At 39.9% G+C, this 23413-nt stretch overlaps 1 protein-coding gene across 2 annotated transcripts in view; it reads left to right on the top strand.

The window, feature by feature from the left end:
- map3k22 (mitogen-activated protein kinase kinase kinase 22) overlaps positions 1-23413 on the top strand; it is an 86924-nt gene that overhangs the window by 49555 nt on the left and 13956 nt on the right. For both annotated transcript variants that reach the window (XM_017717667.2, XM_017717676.2), the window contains exons 6-12: positions 3252-3351; positions 3805-3921; positions 4201-4315; positions 9681-9814; positions 10408-10481; positions 16791-16852; positions 21878-21949. In XM_017717667.2, the coding sequence (XP_017573156.1) occupies positions 3252-3351; positions 3805-3921; positions 4201-4315; positions 9681-9814; positions 10408-10481; positions 16791-16852; positions 21878-21949 (674 nt within the window). The remainder of the gene's footprint in view (positions 1-3251; positions 3352-3804; positions 3922-4200; positions 4316-9680; positions 9815-10407; positions 10482-16790; positions 16853-21877; positions 21950-23413) is intronic.

The following is a 23413-nucleotide window of genomic DNA, read 5'->3' as shown; positions in this document are numbered from 1 at the left end:
TATTTAATATTGTTTAGCAAGTGTGTAAATGAAGGACACGGGCCACAGTTTGAGGTAGTTTACCTGATGCTAGGGTATATTAGCTTCCACTGCTTATTAACTACATTTGGCTCATAGCTCCAATGTAAAACCAAAGTACAAATGTTCAGACACCAAGCAGATCAAATATGTTAGCTAACAGGAACACTGTGCAAGTTTGATTTTTTTGCCAAAGTTTTGCTTTAATCATGAAAAGCGGACCTGCTAACCCTAATCTCTGATCAGTGTAAAGGGAAGCTTCTGCTGCCAGCTTGTTTAGTCCTGCTGCATGCCTCAGTCCTCTACTTTCCCAGAATCAAACCCCCCCAACTAAGAGCCAATCGGGAGTCATTAAGATAGGAGCTGGTTTTGATGTAGCACCAACAAGGGCGAAAGGCATTAACTGCTGATCAGTAAACAGTAGCTAATTGTTGGCAAGTTTTTGTGGAACATCAGAGATGAGAAGATTCTTCAAAAGCAGAGGATCAAAAGTCAAGTTACCATGTTCATGTACAAGTATGCAGTAGAATTAAACATTGTTCCTCCAGAACCTTTGTGAAACATACAGGATATGGGTCAGCGTTTGCTGGGCCACGCAGTGTGCCAGAAACTTTTAGATTACTTTAAAATAGAGTTACGCAGTATAGACATGAAATGCAGTGTGCAATAATGTGGGGTATGATAAGCGATGATTATGATTAAGATTAATTTAACAATTTTTTTTTACATTTATTTAAAAAGCTAATTATGGTGATGCAAGTTTGTTGTAACATTAGCCATTGCTGCTCCTAATGCTGCATTCTCTGCCATGTAATTCCTTTCATCTCGCTCTACGCACCTGTAACGGAATTTACCCCATAACAATGTGTTCATTGCAGACATATGCAAGCCATGTCAAAACACAAACGCCTAATATGTTCATGATTGCAAACAGGCAATGGGGCAGTATGGGATGTATTGGCTGAGTTTGGCCTGATTAAAGCTAAACTTGAGCAGAGGAGGGGAAACAGGCACTGTTCTGCTTTTTTTTTTCTCTCTTTCCTCTCAGGAAGCTTTCCATATGCCTTTGTGCGCACACTGATGTGGGGCCCACTGGTGTTGAAACAGCGGTGCTCTCCAGTGGATTGGGCCAAACGCACTGATGCGCACACACATGCAGATAATCACATATATCCGTATTAGGAGCTTACCGATATGAACATTTTGTTGCTGATACTGATACCGATTTTAAAATGACTAGAATTATATGCTGATATTAATTCAATATTGATATTTTAAATGTCTAATTTTACGCTCTGATAGCCTTAGTAATTTTTTAACTGATATAACCGTAAAGCCATCACAATTCTTAAACTCAAATAAACAGTAGAAACTCACAGTCTTAAATTGTATATGTATTGCATACTCTTGCACTGCTTCTCAAAATTCTTTGGGGTTTTGGTTTCAATTAGTTACCTCTTATTTTACTTATTTTTCATCCACAGGATCAGCATGTGAATCCACATGCTAATACATTTTACATGTGGTTACAGTAAAATGCATCAGCATGTGGAATCACAACTTTCTGTGTGCTACTGTTTTTTTTTTTTGTTTTTTTTTGTTGGCTTAAAAAGACCCATGAGGCTTCCTTGTGGGTCTTATTGTTGGCTGAGCAGACACGCAAGCTTGTTCAGATTAACAGAGAAGGCCAGATTAAACTGCAGAAATAGCCATGTTTTTGTGTGAACCTCAAAGGTTTAAACAGGGAGTGATTCACAATGGCACAAAGTTGCGAGTTCCTCAGATCCAGCCCTTGAATTCATATTCTGGTCCTGGATTATTTTAATCACTGGTAAAATTTCATCTCATCAAGAGATTATGAGTTTGAATCCCAGTGATGTCCAATGAAAGCAATAGTTATTGACACTTATATGACATATATACAATATATTAGATTTGTTGATGTTCTAAGTGAAACCATTTAACGTGTCCTTTGTAGAGAACACATTTCTGCATATTTATGAAATGGGACAACCCTCAAATAAAGACTCATATTGCTTTATTAACAGGGTACAAGCAGTGCTTGGCAGGTGACCCTGTCAGTCTGCAGTGGTGGCAGAGGAGGGTTCAGCAACTTCACTGTTGGGCTTTAATTAAATTTAGGGCATCATATGCTTTCAAAGAAGGGGGATGTGACAATTATTTATTATCGCCCACCCCTAATTCTTCAGTGATATGAAGATGAAGTGATTTATTCACCAGCCTTTATGTTTGAGTCTGTTACAGCAGTTATATTCTAGAGCTTCAGGCATTGGTACTGTTGGACTATATAAGCTGGAACCGGATTAACCGGATATTTAGCTGGCTAGCTACTGGGAAGTTAGCGAAGACTGTTATTAATTGAAATGACATTATATTTAGATATACAATGGTTATCATATTTATCATATTAATGGAGAAAATATTTACATTTGTGGGTTTCTTTGGGTTGCTCGCACAGCCATCTTGCCATTTCTTCCTTTTTTTCTTATAACTCCGTTTGGAGTGTGCCTCTGAAAAACCTTCATTTGGAGGACCATGTAGTCCTAACACTTGGCCGTACCCCTCTCAACAAAAAACGGGACGCCCTAGGTGTGAATGCGCAAAACAGAGGGCTAAGAGGTAGGGGCAAGGGGTGAAATGGGACTCGGCCAATGTGTTAACTTATTTTCACTTAGAAAATCAACAACACCTGTCAATTTGGCCAGTGGCGGGAGTATGGTTGTATGAACACCACACCACACCACATGGCTACACACTCTGAAAATTAAACAATCAGAGTTTAACTCACAAAAGTAGTTGCCACATTTCAGAGAAAGTTATGAGTGCATTGAATAACTATACACATTGTTTTTGTTTACAGGCTCTCTATAATCCGTCATTTTTACTATCCATGCAGCTATTCAGTGTTCTAGAACTACTGAAGGTCCCCATCATATACCCAGAAAAAGGCATCATAATGTAGGTTATCACAATTACAGTGATTATTTTATTGCCCCCCTAATCCTGGACTCTGTATCCCAGGCATGCATCATGTTGACTATATCTCTGTCACAGTGCTGTATGCATAGAGGCTGTAAAATGTGATCAATAGGGAATGTGCATCTCTCTCTCTCTCTCTCTCTCTCTCTGACCCAAGTTTGTCCTCAAACTAGTCTGTTAAAATCATGTTTTAATGTGTGATTTAGTGTGTCCTCTGTTTTCTCCTTCCTCAGAATCATTCCTTTCCAGAGGCCACTGAAGTTCAAAGAACTTCTGCAAAAAGTGATGGAAGCCTTTGGTCAGCAGATGGACTTATACTACACAGACAAAGAGGTACAGACACAGAGTCTTAGAGCCTAGACTGTTGTGCAAGGAACATTTTGTGTGTTTGTGTTGTTTGTTTTACTTTTTTAAGACAAAATGTCTTGATTTTGAACGAAAAATGTAGAATAGCAGCAGAACAGGACTAGCTTTTCTCGTCAGGCTTTACGTCCTTTTTACTAAAGTTTCTTTAATGGGCCATTTTTATGATTCATGCAGCTGGTTAGTCACATTTAAAAAAAAAAACTGTCAAACACAGTGAATACAGTAATCTTTATTCAACATTTCACAAATTGCTCTGCATTAAATCGAGTTTAGTAGGACTTCTATTGCTACTAAACGTTATTCAGTGTTCTGTAATTACTAATAATCACTACGATATGCTCACAAAAGCATATTATGACATAATTTATAATGATAACAATAAGTATAATCATACTGCCCACTGCTTGTATGTATGTGTAGACTTTGGTAGCTCTGAAGTGTCAGGAGGATCTGGACCGGGCAGTCCTGAGTTTAAGCTCCAGTTCAGGAACCAATGGCCTGCTGAGAGTCCTGCTGAAAACTCCAACTAACAACCATGTGAGTACAGACACACCATGACTGACTGACTGCATTGAGCTGTAAATTTGCAGAGTTATTGCTTTTATAAGCATATGATTGTTCTCTCTCTCTCTCTCTCTCTCTCTCTTCCTCTTTTTCTCTCTCTCTCTTTCTCTCTCTCTCTTCCTCTTTTTCTCTCTCTCTCTTTCTCTCTCTCTCTTTCTTTCTTTCTTTCTTTCTTTCTTTCTTTCTTTCTCTCTCTCTCTCTCTCTCTCTCTCTCTCTCTCTCTCTCTCTCTCTCTCTCTCTCTCTGTGTAGTTTCTGCAAGTGAACAGCAGGGACAAGCAGAGTGAGATGAAGTCATCAAGGTCACTGGGAGACTTAAAGGGTTCTCTGCTCAAGGGTCCTGAACGAGTGCGCAAACACTCTACAGGTGAGAGACACACTCACTCATACCAAAAAATGGTGTGATAGCAAGTGAAAGCATCTTTACATTAGTCCACATAAATAAGACGGTTATGCTACTGAAGAACCCAATATGAGTCACAAGCCCTGTTAAAAATATGACAGCAATACAGGCTGAACTGGTCAATCTGAACTAAGAACCGCACAACAAACAAAAAACATATCCCCAAAATAACAAAAACATACACCCAAAATTCAACATAATTGTATAACTGTAAAAATGTATTCAAGTACATTTCTCAGTTGAAATTCTCACTGGCCACTTTATTAGGTTTTTACAATCGTTGTCCATTTTATTAGCTCTGTGTACCTTATAGGAGCAGTTTGTAGTTCTACATTTATAGATTATAGTCCAACAGTGCTGAGAATGATCCACCACCAAATAATACCTTCTCTGGGGTGGTCCTGGGGGGGCCTGATCAATGAACGGGCTAAAGGGAAGCTAAGAAATTATACATAGAAACAGATGGATGCCATCTGTTTCTCACATCTCTGGCAGGAAACGTTTAATAATTACTTGTAAAATGTCTCTCAGTGTTCGACTTTTTCCAAGGCTGAAGCCACTTCTCATTCTCCAGCTTCTCGTTTGAATTTTGCTGCAGAATGTAACTGCTGCACCATTTAAGGTGGAATGGGAAAATTCGAACAGGAAACTGACATCAACTTCAGGACTTTTTAGTGTCTGACAGTTTGTCACTGCAGATTAAACGTATCAGGAAACCAGCTGAGTGCTTATAAATGCAAAATCCTTTCGTCTCCATCATCGGTGTTTGTCTTAAATCTCGGTTTGCCCTTTTGTTATCTACTAGCTAAGATTGTTGGATATGTTGCTGTGGTGAACAACAGTCTGTGCACCAGTCTTCAAGGTTGAATGGTGAATCAGCAGATATAGGCTACATTAACTCCAGCGTTTAAGACCATTAATTGTTAAAACTGTGTTCGAACGATCAGCAGAGCTTTATTTCACTGCAAAGGAGGATTATTTTATTTTTACTTTAAATTATTACAAATTCTGCTGTGGAAGCAGCAACAGGGCAGTAAAAGAGTCACATGATCCTGACCCCAGTTTAAATGATTACTACAGGTAATGCTGGGCTGCACAATGGAGAATGTATAGAGATCATCGACATATGTACAATGATTACTTATCGCATCAGCGTTATTTGTATTTTTACTTATACTAATGTTGTACTAATGAGTAAATAAATGCTTATTGCCCACTTTTAGTCCCGATCTTCTCTTTAGATGCCTAAAAGTTGTAGATGTAGATATTAGCTGCCTTTAGGATGTTTTTCAGTGGCCAAGATAACTTTTTGTGCGCACATGCGCACCGGCTTGTTAACTCAAATCTGCTTGTTAACTCAGCAGCTTTATCACTTCATTAGATGCCTTTTACTCTCTCCTCTGCTCTGGCTGAGCAGAGGCTGGTCTGTGGAATTTTATTTCTGTCGTCTTTGAAGGGCAGGTTATCAGAGCCGAAACTTCGCTGACGTAACACTTCTGAATGCAAATAAACGCAAATGTGTGATGCAGACAATGGTGCTGTTATTTTGGTCAGCCTGTAGTCTCCAGGACACATCAGACCTGTCTAGAGTTATTACTGTCGCTTTGCTGTAATACTTAAATGACACTGTTACGCATTTAATGACCTTTAAAAGATGTATTTTTTTTATTCCTTGTGTAAAATAATGGCAATTTTTTTCTGCATCTTTCTTTTTACTAATACAAATGGATTCAATGAATTGAAAGTGTAGAATTTGCACGTTCTGTGCAGAATTTATCTGCTTGTTTTAGTGAACTGTATGAGAGAAGTGACTTTTGTTATCACCAGCGATAGCAGCAACTTCTATGGATAAATTATTCATTCATTAGTTGATTTGTGATCTAATTTGACCTCTCTATAAAATCTCACGTTCACACCCAGCAAATTGCAAAAGAATGGAGTATTATTAGAATGTATCGGAGCATGAGGCTTTTCCTGGTGTTTGACATGACGGCTTTCGAAATAGCATCATCTGTAACAATAAACGATTGTGCAAATGCACTTGTGCAACTCGACATTCTGTTGCCTGTGCGCAGTTTTTTTCTCCCTACATGATTATGACAGTGATAACACTTGCTTAGCCGCCAGTCGGAATCTTTGTGTCTCTAAAGGCAGTTTCAGTGGTAGTCCTGCTCTGCTGTGGCTGACTGATGCCTGATGTAAACTCCGGAATGTGATCTGACTGGTTAGCTGGTGGATTATTAGCGTGCAGCTTTCATTGAGATGCTGTGGTTTTAAACAAGTCGAAATGGACAGAATGTGCTGTAAGAGCACTTATGAGTTCAGCAAACAACGGAAAAAAAATCTAACAATTCTGATAATTTCTTATGTTGCCCAATGCTAATGAGCAGCATTATTTTGGCTAGGGGGATTGATAGAGAGATAGAGATTATTATTATTATTATTGTTATTGTTATTGTCATTGTCATTATTGTTATTATTGTTCTAACATTATGGTTATTATGCTTTGGCACTATTTTAGTTAATACAGACTCACCAAAAAAGCTAATTTTCATAGAGAGAGAGAGAGAGAGAGAGGGGGAAAAAAGAAAGACAAATGGAGGCAGAGGGACAGAAAGACAAAGAGGTATAGAATGGAGAGAAAGGGACAGAGGACAAGACAGTGAAAGAAAGAAGGAGGGGAAAAATAGATAAGGCAAAGAAACTAAAAGAGAGGGGGGGGCATGCTTTTCATTTTTTGGCACATGATTCAATTAGCAACTCCCTCCTTTCCCCTCACTTTCTTCCCTTTTTTGTCCTCTTAGGCTGAGAGAGAAAGGGGGGGCAAAAAGAGAGAAAGAATGAGAAAAAGAAAAAGGTGAGAAAGGGAGGCAGAGAGAGAGAAAAGAGAAATGAAAAGAGAGCAAGAGAGGAAAGGACAGAGGGAGATAAAGGAAAAGTGAGAAGAGAGAAGGGTAGGCAGAGAAAGAGGAAAGGAGAGGGAGAGAGAGATAAAGAAAAAATGAGAAGAGAGAAAGGGAGGCAGAGAGAGTGGAAAATGGAGCGATTAAGGAAAGAAGCACAGATAGAGAGAATAGTCAGAAGGGGTCAGGGAAAAGGAGTGAACAAGAAAGAAAAGGTGGGAATAGGAGGCAGAGCAAGAGAGGAAAAGAGATAAAATAGAAGTAAGAAGAGAGAAACAAAGGCAGAGGGAAAGGAAAAAAGAGAGACAGGTACAGGGGGACAGAGAGAACTGTGAGAAAGGCACAGAGGAAAAGAGAGACAGAGATGAAAGACAGAAAGAGAGAGAGAGAGAGAGAGAGAGAGAGACAATGAGTGAGACAGACAGTGACAAGACGGAACGATCAAGATCAAAAGAAGCTCCTTCAAACTTCTTCTGTTTGTCAGATTCCCTGAGCAGCTCTTTTCCCCCATCCTCGTCGGCTGGGATAAATAGAGATAGGGAAGGACATTGTTTCTGTATATTAATGTGAGCGGAGACAGTATTTGTGCTGTAATTGGGGTGAAAGTTGACACTTCAGTCTATTTTATCAGTCTTTTTTTCCACTCTACAGCCAGATTTATATATATGTATATCACTTTTCCATCGCTGGCGCCTTTCAGCATTTGCTCTTCATAAATATGTGTCCCCTCTGACCTTCTTTCATTTCTCCATCACTGCCTGCCCCCATCTCTCTAACTCAGTGCCCTCGCCTGCTCTTATCCTCCTAATTCTCTCACCTCATCCTCCTTTATCCCATCTACTCTCCTGATCGCTTTGTTTCTCTCTTTGTTCTCTCCTTTTTTCTTATTATGACACACACTTTCTCTCCCTTTAATGCTTGGTTTTTGTCTTTTTTTCCACTTTGCTTGACTCATTCCCACCAGCATCTATTACTCCTTTGCTCCTTTTTCTTTGCTTCCTTCCTTCTATTCTGTTCGTTTCTTAAACTCAGACTCCAGCTTTGGCTCAGTTTACTGTTTCTGCTCGCTCTCTCTCTCTCTCTCTCTCTCTCTCTCTCTCTCTCTCTCTCTCTCTCTCTCTCTCTCTCTCTCTCTCTCTCTCTCTCTCTCTCTCTCTCTTTCTCTCTCTCACTCTCTTGATTGATATGACCATGTTAAGTTATAATGGTGCCACAGCATTTAAATCTGTTTATCATGCCCCTGTTAAAGGGCCCACATCATGGAAAGCCTAATGTCACTTGCTTTTATTAAAATAACGAAGTTTATTGAAACTCAGCAGCAACTACAGTCTGTTTTGAGCTCATTGTTTTTGTGATGTCATGAAAACATTTACATATGTCCACCTATGGACATGCCTGCAGCTGTTTAGCTTCACCCACTCACAATGATGTAATGTTGTAAATAGAGCCCTTCAATACCACATACAGTTCATATAAAAAAATATTGAAAAAACCACATGAAGTATTCAGTGGCCACTTTAGGATGGCCACAAACACTCTTAGTTTGGGTGCCCCAAGTGTAAATAAGTGCGATAATAACGCATTTTTTTAACCAGTGCCAACGCCTCCTGTACATTTTAATGCACCGTTTCTGTTTATTTACTGAATTTAACATATTGGAAAAAAAATTTTATGTAGTCTGTGCAAAAGATAAGGCACATTTTATGGAAATAAATAGAAGTCGTGCACTGAAATTAGCAGCAAAGGTCAAAAATGTAATTGAAGTGTTCCCTGCAGAGAAAATAAACATCTGTTTTCACTGGGGGTGTTCAGACTTCTACATTACAACTGTAGGAGCACTTTGTACTTTCACAGCTACAAATTGTAGACCAATATGTTGTGACCATGTTGTAGAATCTTTTGTTTTGGTGCCCACAACGTTGTCAAAATGCTGAAATGTGATTCCCCAGAAAGTTAGGACATTGTCTGAAACATTGTGACTGGCAACATTGTCACCTTAAGTTCCACATTTATTTCACATCTCAGATTAATAATGCCGATCTGATGTTAGTTTATTCCTTTTACATAGCATTGAATAGGACTACATGGACTGATGAGGCCTGATCTTAGATCAGTGTTCTTACACTTGGGTGCTTGATAAACAATGGCCACCTGACAACGATGCTTAATAATGTGGTTATGGCAGGTTTATGAGAATCTTATTTAGACATTGTAAACAGTACCAACTTTTGACAACATAGTAGCAATGTTGTGTGTTTGTTGAGAGTCAGCGTTTTAAATATGTACACTGTACTAGAAACAACTGACATTGTGGTTGGCAGCCAAATGGCAGATACATTGATTTTAGTCACATTGAGGGATTTTGTTGAATATTTTTGCACATTTGGCAGTAAAATTTCTCTCTTTTCCTCTCGCTCTCTCTGCAGGTTCTCTGCACACAGGCCGCAGCTCACCCCCTCCAGGCAGTGTCCCTGAGGAGCAGCAGCAGATCGCCCGGCAGGGCTCCTACACCAGCATCCACAGTGAGGGAGAGTTCATCCCAGAGATGCTCGACCCTAACGTAAGTGCTGAGTTACTGATAGACCTCTCAGGCTGACCAACACATGGTTACTTTAAAGCGCTTGTGAAGAACCTTCAGAGGAACCAACTAAGGGTCATATCAGAATTGTGGTGTTTTACATTGTGTGAACATTTCATAAAGACTGCACCAAAAGAAATGATCCAAAATTGCTTAGAATAATGCAATTTAAAAAAGACTGTTTTTTGAATGTCTGCCCGGTATTGTGTCTCAATCAGAGTAAAGGCCATTTACATATATCAGTTGTAAAGGCACAGTAGTAAACACCCTGTTTAATTCTAAGGGGTTGGAAAAGGTTGGAAAATGATCATGTAAAAGTAAAGAATGACTGTTTTTGGTGCATGAAACCACACAAATGTTAGAAGTGGAACTCAGGGAGAAATAAAATGCAAGACGTTTTTCTTTCCAGGTAATTTTGGAGCACTCCATTCATCATGGAGCTTTACACAGTATAAAGGGCAACAACAAAACTGGGGATACAAGGCTTTGTTCCAACTGCAGTGATATAGATCAACTAAAGATAATAGGCTGTAATAGTTATCAGTAAAGTTTGATGTTGTGTTGGTTTCCTGCAGATCATGGATCCATTCGGCAGTGCTGATGATTCACTCTCCAGCAGCTGCAAGTCTTTGGACCAGGCGCTGGACAGGTGAGTGGAACCTTCCGGAACAGCGGTTGCGTCAGTGACGGGTGTGGCTGCTGCTGTCAGGGTGTTGCATGTGTTGAGTGCATTAGTGTGAGTATCCGTGTGTGTGTGTGTGTGTGTGTGTGTGTGTGTGTGAGTGTGTGTGTGTGGTAATACCACCAGTCTGGCTTCCCTGCCGAAGGAGTGGAATCGGGTCGCTGTGGAGGCCAACAAGGAAGGCTCAGTGCGTTGCTGTGGTAACAATGGCCTTATCTGGACGCCTGGATTCCAGAGCTGTTGCAGAGAGAGAGGGAGTCAGGAGGGAGACAGAGGGGAGAAAGAGTGAGAAGGAGAGAGATGGAATGAGAGAGAGAGACGAAATGAGAGAGGGAGAGACAGGGAAGGAGAGAGACGGAATGAGAGATGGGGAGAGAGAGAGGGACAAGGACAGGGAGAGAGCAGTTATACTGTAGCTAATTTATTGTTTTGAATTGCCTCTATAGTGATGTTATTAAAATACCCAGAATGTAATAAATAAGGCATAAGAATGCAGGTGAATGGGTATTATTGAATGGGTAGTGAGAGTGGGGAAAAGTAGGAGAGATAGCAGAGAAGTGTGAGAGCGAGAGCAAGGAAGAGAGATGGAGACACAAAGTAATTATTGTTGTAAATGATTTATGCTTCAGAATTGCCCATACAGTATTGTTACTAAAACACCCAGTATGAATCATATAAGGTAAATAAACATGATGAAATGAATGCAAGGATGAAAAAAAGTGATAAAACAAATAAAGGATAGATAGATAGATAGATAGATAGATAGATAGATAGATAGATAGATAGATAGATAGATAGATAGATAGATATTAATGTTGGCAAATGTGATATAAGGAGAATGAGAATTGTAGAGGGACAAAGAAAGAAGGAATAAAGACAGGAAAGTGAAGTAGAGTGAGGGAGAAGGAGAGCGAGAGAGAGCAAGTGAGAGAGATGTTAAAACTGATATTCTCAATACTGTTATTAATATAACCAGTATGTAATGAATTAGGGAAATTAATGTAGGCAAGTGAGTGTAGTAGACAGTAGTATAATAGAGCGACAGTGGAAGACAGACGGGAGGGAGCGAGAGAGAGGGAGAGAGAGAGCGAGAAGGAAAAGACGGAAACGGTGCTACCTGCACAAGCCTTATCTGGCCTCTGGCTTTCTGAACAATGTCAGGAAACGAGTGCATGGAAATTTCTTCCCTCTCTCCGGGCGTGTGTGCCTGCTATCCGGGGTCTCGTCCCGCAGGCCGCTGATGTCACCGGACTGGGGGGTGGGTGCAGGGTCAGCTGCATTAACACAGCCAGAGCTGGACAATACACACTGCAAACTGGCCTTTTACACTGACCTTAGTTCAGTCCTCACTCTCTTACCCCTTCAGACGTATTGCACAGTTATTAGTCTTAAGGCTTATGATTCACCTCTTACAATGAATTACTCAGTAACAGTGAGAGTCAAAATACTGGAATTTTGGCTCTGATACTGATATCAGTAGTACAGTATTACAATGCATGATACCAGAATGATACTACAGGATGAAAACACTGAGTAATACTGTAAAACTCAGCTACCCTGCTGACTTTTCAGCTCTTTGTAAAGCTTCAAATGTGGCACATGTGAATTCCTTGCGCATAAAGCCAGCCAAGTCAAATTAATATGCATGATTTCATTCACCTCCATACAGAGTACAGCATTAGCATAGTGTTAGCTTGAATAAACAAAGAATTGTAAATATCCAATGTTAGAGTAATGTCTTGATTACTTTGTTCTGTGGAAAAGGCATTGAACATGTGCATCATGCAACAGTAGTAATTTCTATAACTTATGCAGTAACCATTGTGAATTATTTATTAACTGTGAGTTATTCATTGACTACTATTAATTATTTAGGAAATAATATACATTATTAAACAATTAAATTACTCTAACTAATATAACTTATTCAGTAATTACTATAAATTGTTCAGTAACTAGAAACTATGAATATTCAATAATTACCATACATTATTTATTATCTAAAAACTCTCAGTAATTACTAAGAAATATTCAGTAACCACTATGTATAATGCAGTAATTAATGAAAGCTATTAGTAACTACTATGAATTATTCAGTAAACAGTAGGATTTATTCAGTATCCTCTTATGAATTATTCAGTAATTACTATTAATTATTTTGTATTTTCTAAGTATTTAGTATTTAGTAAGTAACTTATTTAGTATTTAGTAAATAACTTCTATATTATACACTGTATTGCCACTAGTATTCGCTTGTCTGCTCTCACACGCATATGAAATTGAGTGACATTCCATTTTTAATCAATGAGGTTTAATATGATGTCGGCCCATCCTTTGCAGCTATAACAGCTTCAACTCTTCTGGGCAAGCTTTCCACGAGGTTTATGAGTGTATTTATTGGAATTTTTGACCATTCTTCCAGAAGCGCACTTATAATGTCAGACACTGATGTTGGACGAGAAGGCCTGGCTCGCAGTCTCAGCTCTTATTCATCCCAAAGGTGTTCTATTGGGTTGAGGTCAGGACTCTGTGCAGGCCAGTCAAGTTCTTCCACACCAAATTTGGTAATCCATGTCTTTGTGGACCTTGCTTTGTGCACTGGTACGCAGTCATGTTGGATCAGGAAGTTGGGAGCATGAAATTGTCCAAAATCTCTTGGTCTGCTGAAGCATTAAGAGTTCCTTTCACTGGAACTAAGGGGCTGAGCCCAACTCCTGAAATACATACATACATGTCTCAACTGCTCTAGAGTCCAGTGGCGGCTCTTTTTACCACTGCATTAGACACTTTGCATTGCGCTTGGTGATGTAAGGTTTGAATGCAGCTGATAGGCCTTGGAAACTCATTCCATGAAGCTCTGTACACTGTTCTTGAGCTAATCCGAAGGCCACATGAAGCTTGGAGGTCTGTAGCAATTGACTCTGCAGAAAGTTGGCGACCTCTGCACGCTATGAACCTCAGCATCCGACCAGCATCCATAAACAGTATGATTTTCTAAGTATCTACTATTAATTATTCAGTAATTACTGTTAACTATTCACTAACTAATATTCATTATTCCTTATTTACTTGTAATTATTTGGTAACCAGTATGATTTTTTTCAGTATCTACTTATGAATTATTCAGTAAATACTATTAATTATTTAGAAACCAGTATGATGTTATCAGTATCTGCTATTAGTTATTCAATAAAGTAGTACTGGTATGATTTATTCAGCATCTACTTACTTGTTTACTCAGTACTTACTATGAATATTCAGTAAATACTGTGTTTCACAATAACAAAAATTACTCAGTAATTAATTTCTAGTAAGTGTTCAGGAACCACTGTAAAATTAATATGTAAAGTGAGTAGTTATAAGAGTGAAGGAAAACGTTGATCTGACGATGGATCCATCTTCCAGTTTAAGGGGTTGAACTGTCTGTATATCACTGTTTGAACAGTTCAAAATATCTGCACATCCGTCAGAAAACTAAATGAAACATGCTGAGCAACTGTAATAATGGGCTTGTGTTTATGTGCACGCTTGCTTATGTTTATTTCTCTGTGTTTAAGAGAAGTCATTGCAGCTCTGCGCTGCGTCAAATCAAATGTAAGCATTGCTCGATTAATGTAAACATCTGAATTGAGTTGACATGGCTGGCGTGCTGTATGCTAACATCAGTGGACAGTTAACATCCCCCAACTGCTCTGTTCCTAACTCACCACACACTGATGCAGCATTCTGTTTAGAATACAGTCAGCGTCTGTAACAAAATGTGGAACAATATGAAAAAGACTGAATCGCACAAAAAGTCTTAAAGTCCTGATCAGAAGTGGCCTGAACACTGGACTTACTCTGAGTTTACTAACAGAGAGTTAAGTGAATGTGCATTGCTGCACACTTGTCTCTCTGGCAGTCCCCGACCCTAGCGGTCCACTTTTCAGTCTCTGAAGAAGATCATCTCTATTATAACATAATCAATTACTGCTCATCACCTAATGGCATTAGACAGCCTATTATAAAACAGACTGAACTGGCTGTCATTAACCCAATTATTGTCCATATCTGAAATATTACATTTCCATTGGTCCAAGTGTTCTCTGAGATAGCCTGAGTACAAACCTGACAATAGGATTTTCTGATAATCAAGCTAACTGATATTTATGTACAGTGTAAATATCCAATATTTAATTTAATCACTTTAGATCAATCTGGTTCTGTGGCAAAGTAAATTATGTTTATTAAATGTAGTTGTTGGACAAGAATCAGGAATGGATTAATCATAATATGTTTGAGTTCCAGTTAGGGTTGGACAGAATTTCTCGGAACAGCCAAGTGGCGGAGGGTGTCCGTTATGGTGGCCTCAGGATTTCATGTCTGCTTTTAGCGGATGATGTGGTCCTGTTGGCGTCATCAGGCCGGGACCTCCAGCTCTCTCGGACCAGCCAAGTATGAAGCGGCTGGGATGAAAATCAGCACCTCTAAATCTGAGACTGTGGTCCTCAGTCGGAAAAGGGTGGAATGCTCTGTCCAGGTCGGGAATGAATTCTTACCCCAAGGCGGATCGGTGCAGCGTCTGCAGTAATGCTGACCTTGTACCGTTCCGTCATGGTGAAGAGAAAGCTGAGCCAGAAGGCAAAGCTGTCAATTTACCGGTCAATCTATGTTCTGACTCTCATCTATAGTCACAAGCTTTGGGTAGTGACCGAGAGAACGAGATCGTGGATACAGGTGGCCGAAATAAGCTTTCTCCACAGGGTCGCTGGGCTCTCCCTTAGAGATAGGGTGAGAAGCTTGGCGATTCAGGAGAGGCTCGGAGTAGAGCCACTGATCCTCCACGTTGAGAGAAGCAGCTTGAGGTGGTTTGGGCGTCTGGTAAGGATGGCCTCTGGACGCCTCCCTAGGGAGGTGTTCCAGACATGTCCGACGGGGAGGATACCCTGGGGAAGACCCAGGATACGTTGGAGGGATTATATCTCTCAACTGTCTTGGGAACGCCTCGGTATCCCTCCGGAAGAGCTGGATGAGGTGGCGGGGGAGAGGAAGGCCTGGGCCTCTTTGCTTAGGCTGCTGTCCCCTCGACCCAGACTCGGATAATCGGGTGGATGGATGGATGGATGGATGGATGGATGGATGGATGGATGGATGGATGGATGGATGTTTGAGTTATTATCCTCAGGTCAATGCTAAAGTCATTCTAGCAACCCAAAACATGTATAGGTGATCATTTAATTCCTACTACTATGCATTTTTTTATTCATGCATTACTCTTTCATAGTTTTATGTCCATTTTTAATTTGGTACACCTACCTTGTAGCACTATTCATTGGCTGTCCTTTTACAATCACCTACCACATACAGTCGTATGCAAAAGTTTGGTCAAAGTGCATTATTTGTTGGTTTTCTAAGGGAAAGTAACACATCTACAGAGAACCAACTAAATTGTGGCCTAAGAATGTTTGTTTTTTTTTTTTTTTTCCAAATAAGACATGCCTTAATTTTCAAACAGGCCACTTTCTATATTTTATTTTTTATTATTTATGTTAAATTCAGCAATAACAACAATGCAGTGGTGAATCAAGCAGAGTTCTCTGTAGAGGACATGTCAACTTATTTTCACTTCGAAAGTCAACAAAATGTGTCATTTAATCAGGGGCGCTCTAACTTTTGCATTCAATTGTAGGTGCGCTTTGCTTTACAATTGCTGACTGTAGCCCATCTGTTGCTTTTTCTGATAAAATTGCCTGTATAGGTATTAACAGGTACAGCTAAATATGGTATGGCTAATAAACTTGCAGCACAGTGTATTTTATGTTATACTGTTTACATATCTATACATATTGCTTTTGATGTACATAGAATTTAGCATCGTATTTCTTGTTCCTTCTGAAACCAAAGACAGTGTTCCTGCCCAGGTTGGACTATAAAGTTGTATTCAGGTCATTCTAGTAGCTACTAGCTGAATATCTCAGACAGGTATATAGAGTAGCTGAATTGTGGTGGTCAGTGTAAGATCAGATGAAGGCTCTGTCAGTCTGCATCCTTCCCTGGTTGGCTGACAGGTGTTCAGGCAGCTCCTCTCTCAGCGGGAGTTTGGCACAGTAGAGGCTTTACTGTGTGGGAATGTAGGCCACTCATCCTCTGCAGCCAAGAGCCAGCCTCACCCAGGCCAAGAGGAGAGTTCACAGCAAAAATAGCCCACAATTTGTCTTATTATATTCTCTCTCTCTCTCTCTCTCTCTCTCTCTCTCTCTCTCTCTCTCTCTCTCTCTCTCTCTCTCATTTTCACAGTCCGCCGTTCTCCCAGAACAACCGAGACAACAATTACCTGAACCTTAACTTTGACTATAAAGGTGAGAGAATGCAAAGCAACATTTTGTCTGCTCAGATTATTATAATAATAATATAATTAATAACTTATTGTTCTTAGGGTTCTTGAAATATATTGATATATATTTATATTCTAAAAATACGAATGAAGGGACGTTGTGTAAAACATACATAAAACAGAATACAATGATTCGCAAATCCTTTTCAGCCTATATGACAAGATATTTAATGTTCAAACGGATAAACTTTATTGTTTTTTGCAAATATTCACGCATTTTGAATTTGATACCTGCAACACGTTCCAAAGAAGTTGGGACAGGGGCAACAAAAGACTGGGAAAGTTGAGGAATGCTCAAAAAACATATGTTTGGAACATTCCACAGGTGAACAGGTTAATTGGAAACAGGTGAGTGTTATGATTGGGTATAAAGGGAGCATCCCTGAAAGGCTCAGTTGTTCACAAGCAAGGATGGGGTGAGGTTCACCACTTTGTGAATAATTGCATGAGCAAATAGTCCAACAGTTTAAGAACGTTTCTCAACGTGCAATTGCAAGAAATTTAGGGCTTACATCATCTACCATCCTTAATATCATCAAAAGATTCAGAGAATCAGGAGAAATCTCTGCAAGTAAGCGGCAAGGCAGAAAACCAACATTGAATGCCCGTGACCTTCAATCCCTCAGGCGGCACTGCATTAAAAACCAACATCATTATGGAACGGATATTCCCACATGGGCTCAGGAACACTTCTGAAAACCACTGTCAGTGAACACAGTTCGTCGCTCCATCTACAAGTGCAAGTTAAAACTCTGCCATGCAAAGCGAAAGCCATATATCAACAACACCCAGAAACGCCGCCGGCTTCTCTGGGCCCGAGCTCATCTGAGATGGACTGACGCAAAGTGGAAAAGTGTCCTGTGGTCTGACGAGTCCACATTTCAAATGGTTTTTGGAAATCATGGACGTCATGTCCTCAGGGCCAAAGAGGAAAAGGACTGTCCAGATTCTTATCAGCGCAAAGTTCAAAAGCCAGCATCTCTGATGGTATGGGGGTGTGTTAGAGCCCATGGCATGGGTAACTTGCACATCTGTGAAGGCACCATTAATGCTGAAAGGTACATACAGGTTTTGGAGCAACATATGCTGCCATCCAAGCAACGTCTTTTTCAGGGACGTCCCTGCTTATTTCAACAAGATGATGCCAAGCCACATTCTGCACGTATTACAACAGCGTGGCTTCGTAGTAAAAGACTGCAGGTACTGCCTACCTGCAGTCCAGACCTGTCTCCCATTGAAAATGTGGTTGTGCAAACCTAATTCCAATGAAGTTGGGACATTGTGTAAAACATAAATAAAAACAGAATACAATGATTTGCAAAACCTTTTCGACCTATATTCAATTAAATACACTACAAAGACAATATATTTAATGTTCAAACAGATACACTTTATTGTTTTTTGCAAATCCTTTTGAATTTGATACCTGTAACACGTTCCAAAGAAGTTGGCACAGGGGCATGTTTACCACTGTTTTACATCACTTTTCCTTTTAACAACACTCAATAAGCGTTTGGGAACTGAGGACTTTAATTGTTGAAGCTTTGTAGGTGGAATTCTTTCCCATTCTTGCTTGATGTACAACTTCAGTTCTTCAACAGCCAGGGGTCTCCGTTGTCGTATTTTGCGTTTTCTATTTTCTATGGGAGATAGGTCTGGACTGCAGGCAGACGTGTTGCAGGCATCAAATTTAAAATGAGTGAATATTTGCAAAAAACAATAAAGTTTATCCGTTTGAACATTAAATATCTTGTCTTTGTAGTGTATTCAATTGAATATAGGTTGAAAAGGATTTGCATTTGTTTTTATTTATGTTTTACACAACATCCCAACTTCATTGGAATTGTATATTTTGGTAAATTGTTTGTAATATGTAAATCTATATTGTATAAGTTTTTATCATTGTTTGTATTGCTGATGTTAATATGTGGGTGTTTGTACGTATATATATTGCTGCTGTCGGAACAAAACCTCATATCTCCAAAATGATAACTTTACAGGAGAAGGAAAAAAACCTACTTTACTTTTAATGTAAGGCAATGGAACCAGACTCACCCCCGTGTGTGTGTGTGTGTGTGCGCACGTAATGAGCATTCACAAGGCAGGAGCTTTTGTCTCATTTTGCACATTAGCTCTTTTTTGCTCTCATACAAAGTTAGACCATTTTTTTTGTCCTAAAAAATGTATGAAAACAAACAGACGCTGCTCTAACCGTGGGTGCTCTATGGCTGATCTAGAGCAGAGAAGTGTGGGACGAGTCAGGATTGACACTTTTGTTATTAGAAAACGTGTAGGCTGAAATGGGGCTCACTTCAAGAGGCGTTTACACCGCTGAGTGTTTTGGCAGAGAGAAGGGGGGAATTTTTCTCTGCTCAGTACACTTCTGATGTACTCTTGAGAGCACACAGAGTGACTGGAGGAGAGCAGACTTTCTGTCTCTCTCTGTCTCTATCTCTCTCTCTCTCACTCTGTTGGTCTCTCTCTTTCTTTCTCTCTACCTCTCTGTCTCTCTCTCTCTCTCTCTCTCTCTCTCTCTCTCTCTCTCACTCTCTTTTGTCCTCCTGCTGCTGTTTTTCCTCTTGAACAACAAACAAATAAAATAGGCCTGTTTGATAATGAGATAGTAATCCTCTCAAACAGAGAGAGGCCCATCTGTGAAGGAACACACACACACACACACACACACACACACACACACACACACACACACACACACACACACACTCATATATACATAAGTGTATATACACTTATACATACATACATACATACATACATACATATACACTCTCAGAAATAAAGGTAGTAAACTGTCACTGGGGCAGTAGCCCTCTTGTCACTGGGGTGGTACCCTCAAGGGTACATCTCAGTACCTTTTGTCTGGAAACATAACTGTACCATAATCCACTGAAATGATATTTTCTTAGTGGTACTGATTCCACACACCCTGTCTCACTTCCAGGCTTTTCATTGTATTGTTCTGTTTTAAAACATTAGGTTATGAAAAGGTACAAATATGTAGTTTTCCACTTTAAAAAACTATCTAAGGTACACAACTGGACCTCAAAACCACTGTTGTATATTTGAGGGAACATTTACATTGTTTGTACCTTGATGTAAGAAAAATATACCTGCACAGAACCTTTATTTCTAACAGTGTACACACACATACATACATGCTTTTGTCTGTCTGTGCTAGGTAACTCTGTAGTTCACAATAAAAAAAACTAAATAAAAAAAAAAAAAAAAAAATTCTCCCATTCAGGGGTGAATAAATTCAAACAATCAACCACATGCTCTTATGTTGAGGAGACTACATGCTGTCATACACGCACACAGGCTCTCTGTTTCAGTGATCCTGGCTGTGGAGAGTATCTCCATAGCGGCGGCTGATTTGTTTACTTGGCCTTATGAGTAGATTTTTCCTCTCCGTTCTCTGTTTCTAAAGAGAAAATCAGCAGGTCACCCCGGGAGACGGAGCTGAAAACACACGCTGCAGTGGTGATCACACAGACACACACACACACTGCAGCTGCTTCCAATTGCATGTGGCCTCCGAACCCAGAGCTCATTCTAAAGAGAGCGGCGCTGTCAGAGCCGGTCTGGCTCCACCACCTCCGCTTGCGCACATATTTCTGACTCCTCTCTCTTCTTCTCTCACTTTATCTGTCTCTCTATGTCCCCCTTCTCATGCCTTACTGGTGCCAAGTTTTAGAGAGTGATTGAATTCTCTTCTTGCAGAGCTTAAAGGAGTAGTTTTGTAAGAAATCAAACCTGTGCAGTTTCCCCCTCTGACTCCAAATGTAGTCGATCTGCAAGAACATGTTTGGTTTCAAAAGTTTGCTTCTTTAGTGTAGCTAAAAAGCAATAAAATCTCCCCGCAAATATATTAGCATCATGATAAGAGCAATATCAGCGCTACTAATGGCTTTTTAAACAAACACAGCAGCCAAACAGTGACCTGACCTTAAACAGCTAACGTTATATGAACACTTTTATGTAGGAAGTAGATGATTCTGAGTTCCAGTTGAATGCAGCAGAATTAACTTGACTTTCTAATGCCTTAGCAACCATCTGGGATTTCATAGCAACAGCCTAGGAACACATTAGCAACTTCTGGGGATAACTTAAATACCTAGGAGCATCTTCGCAACCATCTTGGTTACCACAGCAACGGCCTAGCAACATCTTCTCAACCTTTGGGTGTAACTTAGCAATAGCCTAGCAACACCTTAGTAACCATTTGGGATGCCATAGCAACAGCCTAGCAGCACCTTAGCGACCACCTGGGATCCCTAGCAACACCTTAGTAACCACATGGGATTCTACAGCAACAGCCTTGCAACACCTTAGCAACCATCTGGGATACCATAGCAATAGCCTAGCAACACCTTAGGCAACCACCTGGGATTCCTATTAGCTTCTATTACATGTTAGCTACAATAGCCATATAGCTGATGCAAAATTAAATACACCACACATGCCTTGGCTGATTGACTGTGTTTTGGGATATGGTGGTCAACATACATTCATATACAAGAAAACCTTGTTTCCATTTTTGTCAGTTTTCAGTTTTTGACATAATTTGAAAAAACCTGTCTCCCTTTACATTCTGTGTAAATTTCATGGTGAATGGACCAAAAGAAACACCCCAAAATCACTTGGAAAGATGTCTGATTCTAATGACTTAAATTAAAAGTAAAGTATGTTTTCCTTCTCCTGTAAAGTTACCATTTTGGAGATACAAGGTTTTACACAACAGCGATATCGTGTATCAAGATTTGCCATTTTGCCCATCCCTTTTTTGGGGTAAAGGAGAAACTGTTCCTGTACTATATGCATACTTGGTGTAATAGAACCTTGGTCTGATAACAACTCAATCTCCTTCAAGTTGTTCATGTTAAAAGCTTATCAACTCATAATAATAACAAGCTAATTGAGCTTTCCTGTCATGTCTACTGAGCTGCAATTCTCACTGCTTCCCCTGCAGGCCGCCATGGGAAGCACGGGACCTTTCCCAGGCAATTCCACATATCCAACCGCAGCAAGGACTATGGTGACGGTATGTTGCCTTTATTAAAACAATGTATTAATCACACTGTTAATACTGAGGGTTGAATGACTGTGATAAATAGCTGTGAAATTTTCTGTGCTTTTTGAAGCTGAATGGAGTTGGGCCCATGCTGTTGGTCATAACAGCATTACTACATTAGGAGTGATACTCCTGCATGTGATCAAGTGCAGCTTGTGATCAAATGAATATCAGTGAATAATACACATTTGCTTTGCAGCTGCTTTAAGTGACTACTGGAAATTGCACAGGCGGTCATTGTGCAATAATGTGAAACTGTTGGTTGAATTTCTCAACCATGTCCTGCTGCTTTTTTTTGCTTTCACAACAGGTAGGGCAGGACACAGACAGACTGTCATTAAATGCAGCTTGAGGCTCTGATCTAAGCTCGTAAATAGTTCAGTCCAAAATACAAATGTTAGCAACCAGTCCTCATTAGGTGAATGACCTCATGCTAATTGGTGGCTACTGTCTTTTATTCATTATAAGCTGCAGCATGTTTTGCTGAGCCATTTCTTTAGCCCTTTTTCACAATAGCCATAAAAATGTGCATACCACCTGTATTGGAGGCCCTTCAGTAGTTCAACCTATATATTTTCCTCAGTAGTGCTGATGGGATACATTTAGAAATTGATTAATTAACTGGATTTACATTGTCATAGTTGAGCAAGCTGGCTACTATTTTCAGTGTTTAAATGCTGTTTTTTATTCTGCCATTTGCACTTGCTTGTTTGATATGAAGAAAGCTCCAGTTGTCATTTTCCCCTCTTTGTCTCTTTGTGGGGAGGTGAGTCGTTTTCACAGCAGGGGTGCTCACTCCTCCCCATTCACTGCTCAGTGCAGTTCAACATAGAATTACAATTTTGACAACAGTGTCCTACTTAATCTGATAACAGGGATTTTAAATTATATTAATTAAAAGTATCATATTTCTATGGCATCTGCATCACTTGCTGGTTTTTGCTGCATAAGTGGTCCGTGTGTGTGTGTGTGTGTGTGTGTGTGTGTGTGTGATACACCTGACTATATATATTCCATGGCTGAAGACCATCACTTCTCAATGTGGGGCAAGTGTATGTTGTGTGCTCTCAGTGTATAACCTTGGCTAGCAGAGATGTCCATTTCCCCTGAGAGGAGCACAGCTTGTGTATCTAAACACTGCTGTGTGTGTGTGTGTGTGTGTATGTGTGTGTGTGTGTGTGAGTGATTTGTGTTTCCCCAGAGAGGGTACACACACTGACTGTATCAAAACAGCAGACTCAGGGCTGCTTCCTGTCTAGGAGACAAGGGAAACTGAGAGAGAGGGAGAGAGAAAGAGAGAGAGAGAGAGAGAAAGAGAGAGAATGTGTCCAGGGACAGGAAGGAAAACGACAGCTCTAAAAACTCACAAATTGTCAGGAGAGAAAAATAAAGTTAAAGTGTTTGCTTACAGCTATTGTACAGCATATCGTTGGT

Source organism: Pygocentrus nattereri, chromosome 24, assembly GCF_015220715.1.
Source record: "Pygocentrus nattereri isolate fPygNat1 chromosome 24, fPygNat1.pri, whole genome shotgun sequence".
NCBI classification, from domain to species: domain Eukaryota; kingdom Metazoa; phylum Chordata; class Actinopteri; order Characiformes; family Serrasalmidae; genus Pygocentrus; species Pygocentrus nattereri.
The sequence above is the reverse complement of the archived record's forward strand: the minus strand, read 5'-3'. Positions and strand labels throughout refer to the sequence as shown.